Source organism: Phasianus colchicus, chromosome 4 (assembly GCF_987193195.1).
Source record: "Phasianus colchicus chromosome 4, bPhaCol1.hap1.1, whole genome shotgun sequence".
Taxonomy (NCBI): domain Eukaryota; kingdom Metazoa; phylum Chordata; class Aves; order Galliformes; family Phasianidae; genus Phasianus; species Phasianus colchicus.
In genome coordinates, this window is record NC_143439.1 from 57966847 (window position 1) to 57981868 (window position 15022).

At 36.5% G+C, this 15022-nt stretch overlaps 2 protein-coding genes across 9 annotated transcripts in view; both read left to right on the forward strand.

Moving 5' to 3' along the window:
* PROM1 (prominin 1) overlaps window positions 1-10360 on the forward strand; it is a 58138-nt gene extending 47778 nt beyond the window's left edge. For 4 of the 8 annotated variants that reach the window (XM_090139644.1, XM_090139643.1, XM_090139646.1 and 1 more), the window contains 10 exons: window positions 175-267; window positions 1391-1444; window positions 3018-3098; window positions 3182-3250; window positions 3793-3885; window positions 5092-5207; window positions 5887-5910; window positions 6262-6330; window positions 8663-8703; window positions 8932-10360. In XM_090139644.1, coding sequence (XP_089995770.1) covers window positions 175-267; window positions 1391-1444; window positions 3018-3098; window positions 3182-3250; window positions 3793-3885; window positions 5092-5207; window positions 5887-5910; window positions 6262-6330; window positions 8663-8681 — 618 coding nt within the window. In that variant the 3' untranslated portion in view covers window positions 8682-8703; window positions 8932-10360. The remainder of the gene's footprint in view (window positions 1-174; window positions 268-1390; window positions 1445-3017; window positions 3099-3181; window positions 3251-3792; window positions 3886-5091; window positions 5208-5886; window positions 5911-6261; window positions 6331-8662; window positions 8704-8931) is intronic. The other 4 variants (XM_090139645.1, XM_090139647.1, XM_090139648.1 and 1 more) reach the window with 2 other exon arrangements.
* Window positions 10361-11860: 1500 nt separating this feature from the next.
* Window positions 11861-12528, forward strand: FGFBP2 (fibroblast growth factor binding protein 2). Its single transcript, XM_031588737.1, has one exon. The coding sequence runs from the start codon at window positions 11902-11904 to the stop codon at window positions 12526-12528; it is 627 nt and encodes a 208-aa protein (XP_031444597.1). The 5' UTR covers window positions 11861-11901.
* The last annotated feature ends 2494 nt before the right edge of the window (window positions 12529-15022 follow it).

The following is a 15022-nucleotide window of genomic DNA, read 5'->3' on the forward strand; positions in this document are numbered from 1 at the left end:
TACGGTGATTTTTTCCCTTCTCTATGTTGAGTTCAGTTTGCCGTATCCTGTTGTTAGCATCAGCTCTTCTGCAGCAAATAATGTGCAATTTGCACTGCAGTTTGTATTTTTTTCCTTTATTTGAAAGGGGTGAAACTATTGAACAATAGGGCATAATTTCATTTTTTTTTGCAGCCAAAAGGAGCACTGGAAAATGCCTTAAAAGGACACGCAAACAGCATTCGGATGATTCATAGCCAGCAAGTTGTTCCACTGGAGCAAGCTATGGTAAAATATTAAATTGATATTTAAACATATTTGTAAAAAAAAAATATGAATCCCTGAATCTTGAATACAGTTTAGAAAGCTGTAGTTGGTAGTATGTAAGCACAGATTACATTTATATTGTCATCAAAGAGTAATCTGGGTAAAGTGTGCATTTAATAAATATTTAACCTACTTCTGATATTTCTACCTTATAATACTGTCTAATATTGGGAGCTCTTTTTTTTCTATTTTGTGATTATATATGAATAGAAGATGAAGCAGGAGAATTTTCCAAAATTCTAACCTTAAATCATTCCTTTTCCTTTTTCCTTATCATTTGTCATCTGTTATAAAAGCAGTTATGACTTTTACGCTTTATTTCCTGAAGTTCACAGTGATGTACCAACATTGGAACTGGAGCCCCTAATAGTAGCACTTAGAGCCAAAGAAAAATCTTTTTTGATGCAGTACAAGATGTGAAAGGGCTCTTTCTGACTGCTTTTGCCAGGCACTGATCTGTATCACATCCAGCTGTGAGTCTCATTCATGCAGCTTGTAACTGTTGGCTTTTTCCTCTACATGATGTGAAGGCTTTTATTTTATCTCAGCATCAGATATAGTATTGCTGCCCCTATCAAAGGCCTGTAAAAAAAAAGAAAAAGTCATTAGGCCTCTGATTCAATGCTGTTCTTTCTAATTAACTCCTAATTATTCTCATCTCTTTTTCCTTTAACAAAACTGACTGTCAAGAAATATGTTAAAGCTAGGGTAAGTGCTTTTTCCCTTCTAAGAATGCACAATATAGAAGTACTCTGAAGGCTCAGTTCTGACTTTTCACTGTTCTTTCTTTCCCCAGATAAATCTTTCTCATTGTATTGCTATTAGTTTTCAGTTAATTTGAAGTCTTCCAATACATAATTTATAGCTACTTAGTTCTTTTGGAAATATTGAATCAATTAAAAACACAATATATTAGTTTTAAGATAATTCAACTGCATTTACTATATACAATGTGTTATGTCATATTAGAAACAAAATAATCAGTCCAGAATCAAAGCATACATGCAGTGTTAAAACAAGTATGCTCTTACCTACAGGGATGACCTAAATCTTTAATTTTTTTTCTTCTCCTTCTCTCTAATAGAGCACTTTAAATCAGAGCATTAGGCTGCTGAAGAGGACATCATCTGAACTTATGGTAAGCTTTTCTCTCTGTCAGCAGAAACATTTTATTGCTTTTTAAATCATCCACCACATATGCATAGAGTATATTTTCAGTACAGCTTTTACTTTTTCTGGTTGCTCTGTTCTTACAAAGCTACTTAATGCATTGAGGTGGTAACAGAGATTCACACATCTCTTCTGCACAGCTTTTTCTACCTTGATCTTCCCTTCTTTGTAGAACAGAGGGGTAAAATAGAATGCTTTTTAAAACACGGATTGTAAACTTGATTATCAGGTGATAAAATACACTTAAGTACAGTTCAATATGTTGTGATTATATGTTACTAAAAAGGTAGGATTTTTTTATAGAGTCATCAAAAGCAAAACTTGGAGTGGGAGAACAACCAAGAAACAAAATCCCAAAATACATCTGAGAAAATAGAGCTTTGAAATCCACATTCTTACCCAGCTCTTATCCAGTGTTCTGCTCCCACTAGGTCCTGTGACTTTAGCATTATAGTCATCCCCTTCCTCTTTCTGCAGCATCAGCCAAACTGTGGGAAGGTGGGTTTGTAGGAAGGCTTCTCCAGAGCAGCTCATGTTTCCCCTGTAAATAGCAGCTAGTGCTTGCACCATACTGAAACCAGCTGCCTTCAGGCTCTGCCAGCTTGAGGAGGATAAGCAGCAGGATGATTACTTTTGTGGCAGCAAAGCTTTCTGTCATCTCCAGTCTGCTTTGGCTCCTGTCTGCTTTGGCTCCTGTAGCTGTGCTAGCACTTAAGATCCTAGTTAGAACAGCTTGATGGTCCTCCCCTACCATGGTTCTTCCCATTAAGATTTTTGACCTGTTCACAACAGCAGACCAAGCAGATTTCAGAATATGAGTTTTAACCCTGGATGGTGAGTGTAAGAGGCATGGAAATAAGGTGCTGATAAGAAAAAGATGGTGTTTGAGCCTTAAGTTTATGTAAGAAATACAAGTAAAGGCTGTATGTGTGTATGTTTTTTGGGAGACTTGATGGGATTACACATGTATTGACAAAGTGTATGAATGTGTCCAACCTTCTGGATGTTGAATGCTTTAGCTAGTAATCAAGAGTTGTTCCTCTATGCTTTGTGTGTGTATGTGTACATGTGTATATACTGATGTGTCCTGAAACAGAGCACGCTTTAAATTCTATGGTTAAGTAAAATCTTAAATTTAGTTTTCTTATGATTTTGGTCACTGTTGTAGGTCCCAAGGATTGTCTGTCCCAGGTGATGAAAGTATCTCTGGACCTATGGAAAGGAAAAAAAATAAGCCAAACAGAATAGAAGAGAAAGCTGGTCTTGTGTATAAATTCAGTTGCATAAGTTGCTGTTCATAACCACTGATACTCCTCTTCTTTTAGTAGTGTGAGGTTTTTGTCAGATGGTCATGAATCCTTAGGCTGAGGCTTAGTGTCTGAAGTTGCTCAGACTCTATCTGAAATTGCATGTTTTGTCAAGTTTTATCAGGACAGTGCTACTGGTTTATCAAGAGAATAGGTCAATGGCAGTGGCTGCAGAGTCACTGTAACTACTTGAAAGGGGTTCATTTATATTAAAAGCCTTTTCTTTCAATCCAGGTAAAGGTGAAAAATGTCATTAGTGCTGTTAATGCTGCCCAGCTTCTCATAAATAACAATGCTTCTCTAGTTATTGTCCAGGTAAGCTTTATCTAATTTAAGTGCATTCGTTCACAGTGTCATGGAGCTGTTTCCACGGTTCACTTACTTCTGTCTGATTTTAGGAAACAAAGAAGTACATGGACACCATCGTTGGCTACTTTGAGCAATACATTGAGTGGGTGAAGGAGTCGGTAAGGTGCATTTGCTTTTTGAGAGACACTGCTTTTAAAAACATGAAGGAACTCAATAGTAATAATAGAAAAGTTATGTTGATAGCATGTTTTGTGATTTCAGTAATTTCAAGATATTTGTGCTAGGTATGAAGAGGGAAACCTGTCTTCTATAAATAGTTTTCTTTGAAGTAGACTAGAAATCATGAGTAGTACTGACTGGAATAAAATGCAAATTTAGTATATTATCTTTTTTCCAGGGCTAGCCTGCAGTCTACTCTTGGTGCTAATGTACTGAGCTTGACCCTGCTTAGTTCAAATTAATATCATATCATTAGCATCTTTATTTTTCTTTCTTCAGCTTCAGTCTTTGAGAAATTGAGCTGATGTTTTAAAGATTTATAAATTCAGTAGATAGCATATCCCACTGGAATTTATTCTAAATTTAGAGAGAGTGAGACAACAATATAGTAAACAGTAACTGTAGCTGTAAGCAAGATGTGAGATTCTTCTTTTAGTCTGTTATGTACCTCAAACTGTTTTCTTTAATGTCTGTCTTTCAGATTGCCATGGAGGTAGCAGCATGCAAGCCAATTGCCAATGTGATAGATACAGCAGTGGATATATTTTTATGCAGCTATGTAACTGATTCTGTGGTAAGAAATCTTTTTTGTTACTCAAAATCAGGACACCAAGTGGAAAAGTCTTTGAACATAAATCTACATTTGATTATTTCATCTAGACCATTTTAAGTATGATGATAAAGGATCACATCCAATGTTATTCAAGAAAAGAACATTCCAATCTGGATCAACCAACCAACGCTGGACTTGATTTATGTTTTCATTAAAATTAGGATTTAAGTAGAAAGAATGCTGTAAAATTAACTATTTTACTAAATTTATTCAAATTTGAACTGTAAATAAACAAAAGGATTTTTTTTTATCACATGACTTGCAACAGACTGATATTGAATCATTCCTGTACAATGTAGACTTAGAGCATGACTTTTAGCAGTATGCAAGGCCAGTGTTGGCTTTTTCATCTTGCAAAAGAGAAGCATATAATAAGAACAGAATAAGCAACAACAACAAGTAATGTATAGGAACCACCTAAAACATTTCCTAGCTATTATTTTGTTGTATCACAATTTTGGCCAAGTAATAATCATAATAACAGAATAAATGTATGCAAATAATCAAAGCTACTCTAACCCTGATAATTGTTTATTATGAAATCTTCTGCCAGATGGATCACTCGTAAGTTACAGAGCTTCTGTTCTTGGGGTAGCAGCTAGCCATCCAGTGGTAAATGGATTACAGTTTTCACGGTGATAGAACTTAGCTGAGTCACATATAGGTCAAAATGCCTCCAGCTATTTCAAATCAAATTTGAAAAATCATGATTCTAACATCAGATAGTAACTCACCTCGCCTGTGTGATAAGTTTTGTAAGCATGCTTCAGCTAGCAAGTTGAGTTCAGCACCTTGAGAAAGTGCTGGAAGCTCCGGTTTTTAAAGAATCACAGATAATAACTTCAGCAAGAAAAAATGTGGCTGCAAATTAATGCAGAGAGACAAAATCACTTTATAGCTCAGTGCTGATTGCATTGAAATTACTGCTTAGGACACTATGCCTGTATGAATTTGAGCATCTTTGGACAGTGTTCTTTTTGGCCACATTTGTAAGATAGTGCTGTTCATGCTTTAGTTCACATTTCCTGTGGAAGTGCTTAACGTGCCCTGTTCCACACTAGTGTAGGGAGCCTCAGAGAGCGCACAGGCACAGGCAATAATTTCTGCTGTGTTCTCTGAGTAGCCGTTCTCTGCAATCTTTTTATCTGGGATTTTGTTTTGTTTCAGAATACCTTCTGGTTTGGTTTGGGAGGCTCTTCAATATTTTTAATTCCTGCCATAATTTTTGCTGTGAAACTCTCCAAATACTATCGTAGAATGGATACAGAGGATGTGTATGATGAGTAAGTATATGCTTCTAAGCCAGCTAAATGGCACATGGGTTTAAATATTTTTTCTGGTGTTTCACATGAAGGTGCTAATAATCATTAAGCTGTGCTGTCAGACAGAACTGCACGTGCTTGTGAAATACCGCAGGCTTGGGTTGGTGCCTGCAAAGTGCTTCATGCTGACGGACTTTGATAAACTCAACTTGTCATGACTGTAGATATTGCCAGCTCTGACTATGAGAAACTTACTTCAGAATGAGTCTTCGTAGCTTTATGTACAGTCTTTATATAAATATCTGCTAGTGTAGAGATGATTAGCTTTGCTAAGTTACCTTTAATATGAATTATACCTCCTTTGTAATCTTGAATTAACTATTTACTTCCTTATTGTCTTAGTTATTCCTAACTAGTCTTTCCTTTTTCACTTGCAGTTCCTCTGTCTCAGGGACTTGGCATTTTACTTTATGATAACTGTTCTTACATATTTTCCAATCAGTTTTGTTTTTACTGTTTTCTTTTCTGCTCTTTGTTTTGCTCGTTGTTCAGTTAGCCTGTGCACTGCATCCCTCCAGTTTCACACTGATCATTTTTCATTTCACATTCAGAAGTCAGTAGAGCAGAAACAGGCATGTACAGCTAAAATTATTTACTTATTTTGTTGTCTAGTTAACGACTCCTTTTTTGTGTTTTTTAGTGTTGAAACTATACCCTTGGAAAAGTAAGACATTTTTGTTGGTATTTGGTAAAATTACTTTATGCAGGTGGGAGGGTTTATATTTTTCTTTTAACTTGTTACTTCAACAGAAGTAACAAAGTCTGTTTCACCAGACTTTACATTAGACTATCCAAGTCTACAGAAATATCTTAATAATTAATTTTTGGAGAATATTAAGATTATAGTTACTGTATACTCCTGAATGTTACAAAAGAAAAGATACCTTTTATTGTACATAAACAGTTTACCTTTGCATATAATACCATCATCCATTTACATGTCTTGGAAGCCATACTGTACATAGTGCATCTTATAGTTAACATGTTTTTTCTTGGTGTATTTATTTTATTACAGTATGGAAAATGGTAATAATGGTTATCATAAAGAGCATTTATATGGTATACACAATCCTGTTATTACAAGGTAAACCAAGTCTGAAACTGCATGTTTCCATGTGTCCTAATCTACTGTATTAATCGCCTCTCCAATTTTCTGCATGTTTTCAAGTGAATCACTTAGTTCTCTACTTATGTTTTTGCATGGTTATTCTCTATAAAAAATGCTATATGATTTATATTTCTCAAATATTCTGGAAGCAACAGCAGATTTTGTAATGATTTCCAGTGATTTAACAAATGAGTTGCCTACATTTGAACTTAAATAAGTCCATATAATTAGGTATCTAGTATAGAGGGTGGTCTTAAATTAGTAAGTGTATTAAAATACTTCAGTAGGAATATAGAGTGGGTAGGGCAGGATGCATTCTTGCTTCAGAGTCTTTTTTTTAATCTTCTTACAAGATCTGTAGCAAATACATCTTTGTATATATTACCTTCGACAGAAACGGGTGCAAATTTACAAACTGATTAATTTCACATATTCTTCCTCTGCAATGCATGGAACACAAAGCCAGATTTTATAAAATCAGCTTTTTCTCCTGATCATTCAAAATTCTAATGAGGAGCAGTAGAGACCCTGCAGATAAACATAATGTTTAATTGCTCATTTGCTCTGTCACCAGAATAAGCGTACTTATGTTACAGTTTTTTAGATGATGTGGTAAAGAGCTTTTGCTGTGCAAAAAGCAGATGATGCAGGATATGCAGAAGACACGAGCAGATAAAATGGATGTTTCTGCATGGGTAGAACTAGTGTGACTTCACAAAACAAGAAATTCAAGTTATATTTAAAAGGCAGGAGATTTGGGTTCTCTGCTGGCTCTGCAACGCTGGTGCTTTAAAACCTTAACCAGTTGTGAGATGCACCATTCCTGTACAGATAACATAGGGCATCCCACAACTTTAATATTAGGGTTTGCAAGATACCCAATTTGCTTAAGGAAGGATCTAATCTATGATTAAAATCTATAGCTCGCTGTGCCTTAATTTACAACACTGTGATTGAAAATGTAGGTTGAGTGTTGGCAGACAAATCAGATAGCTTTGTTCTTTTAGTAATGGTTAAAAAAGGGGATGGTTTGGAAGCCTTGCCAAATTTTATGTCTGCATCAGTTGTATATTATTGTTTATTAGAACTGTATTCTGCAGTAATTATTTAGTGACCAAATTTCGATTCCACATTAACTTGTGTGGATGTATTTTTATATAACAACTGTTTATAGTGATTTTAATGTTCCGGATTGTCATAGCCTGTACTGTACTTTAAGGACTCCCTAAATAAACCTACACAGCGTCTAATTAAAAACTAATCTCTACTGGCACATCTAAGAACTCCATTTTAAGACTTTTGATATTTTACATAAGAGGAAACTAATAATTGCTCAGGCTTTAGAAGTCCCTTTCTGATCTTTGAATCTTTAACATGACTGTTAATAACCTTGGAGTTTAGAGCACAATATTTCATGATATTTCAGTGATTGATGAATAGTTTAAGACAGTGTCCTTGAATAAGCTGAATATTAACATAAATTAATCTTTTAAACCCACTAGTTCAATTCTGTCTTCCTTTTACTAAATTTTAATAGAGTTATTCAAAGGTGGCTTCCATTATACAGTGTAAGAATTGAGTTTGAAGCAGTACTTTCTTCTGATGCTTTAACTCAGACCATTTGAAAAATGACTGCTTGTATTAGATACGTGCTTTTTGTTTCTCAGTCCACGGTTCCCATACAAGAGAGAGAGGAGTCTTGTTCTTCCTTTTTGTTTGAGCAAACCATTTGCCTTTATGCTGTCCTTGCTTTTTCTCAGTTTCTGCAAATGATTTGAGACACTCTGGGAAAGATGAATTTGATAAAATCTATGTACACCGGTACTTTTGCAGATGTGAACAATCCTAAAAGTAGATTTTGTCCTTGGAAATCAACTGGATTGGTTTGCTGGAAAGATATAAATATCTTTCTTCATAGAAGGGATATGTAAAATACAAGATTGAGATCCATATGATATATGTTTGTCTCACATAGATATCTTTGTGAAAGATATAAATATCCTCAAATTCAGGCACCATTTTTGTGAGAGCAGAATTCGAGGCTGGATTGGTCTCTTCAGAGAAAGTCAGTGGTGTTGAATTGGTAATGAAAGCACTTCTCTTCATCCTAAAATAAATGTAATAACAGGAAAGGTTGATGGAGAAAACCATAAATCTGTTTTCTCTTCAATAAATGGTTAAATCTGTGATTGTTCTGTGCCAACTGAGCCTGTCTCACTTTACAGCCAGACATGGTACTTCTGTTATACTGTTTGTGGACAAGAGAAATTTATGGGTTTGATTTGTGTTTGTTTGTTTTCTTGTGTAGCTCTGTGGAACAGTGGTAACAGAAACTGGAATCATAAAGGGGTAAGCAGAAAGCTTTTAGAGTGAATTCTAGACCTACTACTGCTTTCGTATTTTTTATGAGAACTCTTCTGTTTTCTTTAGTGTGAATGCTGCAAGTTAAAAATAATTTTTCAAAAACTGCTGAACCATATTCATGTCCATATGAAAATCTGTGCCTTCATTCTTTTTGAATTACAGTATGATTCTGTCTGTCAAATTTTCCTGAATTGTATTTGTGGTTATTTGCAGGCTATAGAAATGAGGCTCAAGATTCTTCTACGGGAAGATATTGATATTCTTCCACGTGCACTGGCATTTGCAATCATCTATCTTCAAAATACTGAGCCACTTGTTTTGTGTGACCTGTACTGTAAATCACAAATGTACTATTGATTTTTATGCCATAAGCTACTGTACAGGATATTTTGTGACCAGGGCACTGCCTCTCAAATACCACTGTTCAAGGCTTGAATTATTATTATCTTTTTTTTTTTTTTTTTTTTTTTTTACTTTTTTTACATATAGCTTTCTATCTTACATCACAGGATATGAATTAATTAGATTAACTGACTTTGCTTAGCAGTTTTCTGACAGCTGGTCAAATTCTTATCTTAAATTGTTGAGATGTGTTAAATACGGTACAGACACGTTTACATAAAAATACATTTTGTATACAGAGACTTTTGTATATATGTTTTTCTTAAAACATCTAAGTGTTTAGTTAAGATTTTAATATTGTATAGTATGTTTCACAAATGAATTTACCAGCATGATCAGTGTTGCTATTGGTGCTCTTGAATGACCACTTTGGACTAAATTTTAAGTGTGTAATGGGATGCACAGTGTCTCTTTGTGTCTCTGAAAAGGTCAGTTGCATTTCTGTTTTCTCCCTTTTTTTTTTAATTATTATTTAATGTTTAGTGATTTTTGCAGTATAGACCTAAAAGGGAGACGTTTGGTTTGAAACTGTATTTGGGTGGGAGGGCTGGGAATGTGTGTAATGCTTCATGCAGCAAAAAGCTAAGCTTTCTGAAGTTCAGTAGTATTCAAAAAGAGCATGAAAGACGTCATAATGCTGGTGATTTTTAGAATGCTTTACATCCTGTCTCCCTTTTCCTCATCTGTACCCAATTCTTTAACGTCCTTAATAGCATCACTGTTCAACTGTACCTCTTTCAGAGGTCAGTGATAGTAATTTTGTCTCACAATTTCAAAATATGATTTCCAATGTTGAAGTTCAGGCATTTAGAACAGGAGTTAATGTTTCTACTGTTAGACTTATTGCCTTGAATTTAGGCATATGAGTGTGTTGCTGAATTAGTTAACAGAAGAATTCATCAAAAGGGCCACAAGTGTTTATCTTACTAGTGTAAAACTTTACAGTGTGTGAAATAATTGGGCATACTGATCTCAAATAGTGTCTCTTAATAGGTCAGTATTCACTGGCTTGAAGTATGTATAATCTTGAAATCATTCAAATAACTATTAAAAAAATGCTGACAAGTCATACCAATCTTTAATCTGCAATAACCTTATTTTTTTATTTTTAGGTCATAAATTGAAGCATTTCTAATTGACAGTATGTAGCATAATGTGTATATGTAATGTTCAGAACTGTAGATTTTTAAAAGCTTCTATTTTTAATTTGAGAAGATGTTCCCAGTTCATTTAAATAAAAAATAACTTGCTTAACTAGCTGCTGTTTGATTCTTGATTGTTTTGTCATATAAACCTGTTTCAGAATATTTGCAGTAAGTTAAAAAAAATGAATAATTTTTTAAGATTTTTACCTCAATAACAAATTTTTGCTGTGCATTTTACTTTCTGTGAAGACTTTATCTATGTAAGAAAGAAGACCAAGGACAGGAGCAGGAAGGAGTGAAAGAACATCATTGACCCTGTGTGAGGGAGCTTCTGCCTTCCACAAATGATGTGATTTATGCAGAGATGTAAGGACTCAAGTTAATCAGTTGTGGGGGATACCTACTTGTCCCGCAAATACTCATAGAATCACAGAATGGCTGGGGTTGGAATGGACCTCAAAGATGATTTAATTCCAGCCCCCCTGCCTTGGGCTCATTACCACCCACCAGCTCAGGCTGCCCAGGGTCCCATCCAGCCTGGTCTTGAACACCTTCAGGGATGGGGCATTCACAACTTTTTGGGTAGCCTGCTCCAGTACCTCACCACCCTCTAAATAAAAAATTTCCTCCTAACATCTAATAGAAATATCTGTTCCCCCTTGTCCTTTCACTATCTGCACAATAAAAAGTCAGTCTCTCTCCAATTGATAAGCTCCCTTCATGTACTAGAAGGCCACAATGAGGTCTCACTGGAGCTCTCTCTTTCCAGGCTGCACAAGCCCAACTATCTCAGCCTTTCTTCATAGGAGATGTTCTCCAACCCTCTGAGCATCCTTTGGACCTGGTCCAACAACACTGTGTCCTTCTTGTGCCAGAGGCCGCAGGCCTGGACACAATACCGCACTTGGGGTCTCACGAGGGCAGAGCAGAGGGAGGCAAGCCCTGAAGCTGGCTATGCTTCTACTGATGCAGCCCAAGATACTTTGGCCTTCTGGGCTACAAGTGCACTTTGCTGGCTCAGGTCCAACTTTTGGCCATCAAGACCCCCAAGTCTCTGAGCAGGGCTGCTCTCAGTGAGTTCTTCTCCCAGTCTGTAGACATATCTGGAATGGCCCCAACCCAAGTGCAACACCTTACACTTGGCCTTGTTGAGTCTCATTAGATTCACATGTACATAATCATCCAGAGGTAGCTGCATAGATTGTTTTGGCACTTTTATCTTTTTTTACTTTTGAATTGCATTACAAGTTCAGTCTTGAAGAAAGCTGTAAAGCAGCTGGAGAATGGAAAAGTCCTGTTCAAAATCAAATATGACATGTTCATTCTGGATAGGAATGTGCTTCTCAGTTATACAACTATCGTTCTGTATTTCACTGCATTTACAAGATTTGTCTTGTTACCTTCATGAGAGTTCACAGCTTATTCGACACTTCCTCAGGCTATAAATTACGGGTGCATGCCTACTGAAGGGTGATTTATTATTTAAATAAATATAAAAAAAATTACATCCATCCCACATGTAGCTGGAAAGAGGCTTCTTTGTGCACCAAACCTTTAAATTGAGAGCAGCTGGGTACTTACTACTTCCACTTTTTCAGATCATTTTGCTGAAAGATCGCAGTCAGTTCCTCTTGCCATGAAGAGAGTTGCTCTTCTTTTCCTGGTAGTGATCTGTGGCATGGGAGGATTGGGACAAAAGCTGAAACCAAAGAAAAGAAGCAATGGTGAAGAAATCAATTTTCGGACTAAAAACAAAGACGTCTGTACAATGAGCATAAGTGGGGATGAAGAGATGAAAGCAAGAATTGAATGCAAAGGCCAAGGCAAGTCCTACTGGTGTGAATACACTGGCATGCCGTTGCTCTGTAGTCCTTTCCGAAACAATCCAAAGATGTACTGGAATCAGATCGTCATGGAACTCAGAAAGCTCCCTCATGCCTGCGAATCTACACAAATGTTGAAGGCCAGCATGTGCCAAAAGGCTCCTGTGGATGCTCTCATGAAGCAAGTAGCTGCTGGCGTAGAGCCGGAAGATTTAGCAAATCGGGACAAATCATCCCAGAAAACTTCAGCTTCTGTGAGAGGAGCTGGGAAGAGCTCTGTTAAGAAAACAGGGAAACCTGCAATGTTACCTCGTATAAAACCAACCCACTCTGGTCAAGGTTCTGAAAATGAAACCGAAGCAATGAAATTGGCACGGGAACATTGCTGGGAATCCCTGCACGAGTTCTGCTCCTACATTATTGGCTTCTTTAGAGGCTAAGGATTTACTTCAGGTAAAGCTCCATCTTGCAGCACAGTAAGATGTATCTAAGAATAACCCTGCTGTAATTCTATTTATTTTAATGTTGGGGATCTTTCAGGGGCATGAACAGGGGTGTTCCAAGATCACTAACAAAGCTAATGTTGGAAATTTGTACTGTAGCTTCTGAGGATTTGCAGAACCTCAACTCCCGAGTGTCTGGTAGCTCAGGACTCCCTGACAGACTAAGTCTGAGTCTTTAGTACATACTGAGATAATTGTTCCATCTGTTGATAACAAATTAGTGTTATTTTGAACATCACTTGTACGTTGCTGCCTCTTAGAATGTATGTCTGAATCCTATAGTATTTCAATTCTAGCTGTTTGAATTGGGCTTGTTTCTCCCTTCTGTCTTTTCCTCCCTCTTGTGCTGATTTTTGGATTTAAGCCAATGGAATGTGGTAAATAATAAATACAACAGATGCATGTGAAGAGTGCAATTCAGATAATTATATTCAGAATTTGGAAGAATAAAGCTTGTTTATCAGAACTGCTGCTTAGTAGTTAACCATTTAGATTTTAAAAGCAATTCATAATCAACTTGCAGACATTAATAAAACCAAAACTGTGTCTGTTTCTGTAGCCACACAGTTATCCCATGCAGACTCCTCTAATAAGTCTCAAGTTTTCAGCCAGGCTACACAGTGGCAAAGCCCTCCAGAAGTAATTGGCTTTATTGCCACTTACATTTCACCTTAGAGAGACTGCCAGGAGCTGGCAAGTAAACCTGAAAAACTTTTGACAGAAATGGGAGTATACTTAGCACGAGCCAGGGCTTAGTCCGCTGATGTTCTTAGTTGTACTTCATACAACCAACTAATTTTTTTCTTTTGTTCTCTTTGTTTTGCAGTTTTTTTCACAACTGAAGAAGGGTCCCTGCTGTAGTTTAATAACTGAGACTTAAGAATTTGGGTTTAAACATGAGTCATCTCTATAAAAGTTATAGCTATTTTCTCTTTGCACTCCTAAAATGAAACTTTTCAACAGCCCTGAAAGAAGCAAGAATCAGAGTAACTGTACTTGGATATGATAATAAACCAACTCCTGCATGTACTGCATTATATAACTGAGGTTCCACTTCTGCTGGTCTTGAATAAGGCTTTGTGCATGCTGAGCTGCTTTGCTGTGCTAGAGATGAGGGCTGTACATGATGCTACAGTTAAGGCAAACAATAAAATTAATGATTTTGGAAACATGTCTCATGTGCTTTCTTATAATCTTGAATAAATGATGGTACTTGTGTAAGGTTGTGATACTTGGCACATCTTTCTTAAAAGATTTTTGGCAGAATGTATGAGAGAAGTTACAGAAGTAAATTGCTTTTCCACTGTTAACATGTTTTCACTAATATTTTCAACATCATTACATTTATATTGCAATAAGTTTCAGCTAACAGGAAAGACATTGAAGAAATGGAGGAATATTGCAAGAGCGCAGTTCTAAACAGAGCAGATTAGAAGTGCATCACTGATGCATCTGTAAAGTTTTGTGTTGCCAGGATCTGTGAGTAGTAATATAACACTTAGTTCAGTCAGTATTCTGGAAGGTAACTCATGTGTCTGTGCTTATGTAAGTAAATATCCCCTGCACAAACCCCATCAAAACATAAAGAGCTAACAGCCTATTAGCAGAATTTACAAAACATTTATGCTCTTTTATCTTATCTTCTAAGTGAGCTTTCTCAGCCAGGATGTAAATAAATGAAAAAACCTGCTACCACAGACACTGGTAGTAGTATATATTTGCAATTAAACAGTTTCTGCAATGCATAGTTAATTACTTATTCCATCTTTACTCACAGATTTGCAATTCTTGCCTCACAATCTTTGATTCCAGGGCTTGCCTGCCCAATCACTGAATGTTTTGCTTTGTTTTTTCTATTTTACATATAAGCTTGAGTTCTGACAAACTTGACCTCAAGCGAGCATATGTTTTTGTCACCCCTGAATCTAACCAGATTAGTCTTCATTTTGTAGTTTCTGTTACCCTTGTTAGGCTCTCGCATTGAACACCAAAAGCAGCAGAGCAAAGCTTTACCTAATTCCTGATACAAAACACATGGCCATCACTAATTCTAGTTAGTAGAGGCCAAACATCATGTCTGTAGAGCATTTTTTCCCCTGGGAACTCATACCTCATTTCAGCAGAGCAGAGCTGTGTGCGCTTGCTGTTGTGTTGCCCACAGTGGCCACACGAAGCTTCATCATTGAAGTGGAAATTAGTTCTCGTACCAAAAGCTCCTCAGTCATCAGATGTTTTCTGCAAGATCCAAAATGCACGATTAAGCACTGTATTAAATAGAAAGGTACAGGTTTTAGCACCAAGGTGAGGGAGCACTTGCATTATGTTTGATTGGGCAATGCTATGCACCCTCAGCAAGCCAGCTAGTTATAATGATGTTGCCACCAAAAGGGATGTTAAGTGAAATACCCCACCTTAGCCTAACAGTGCTGTG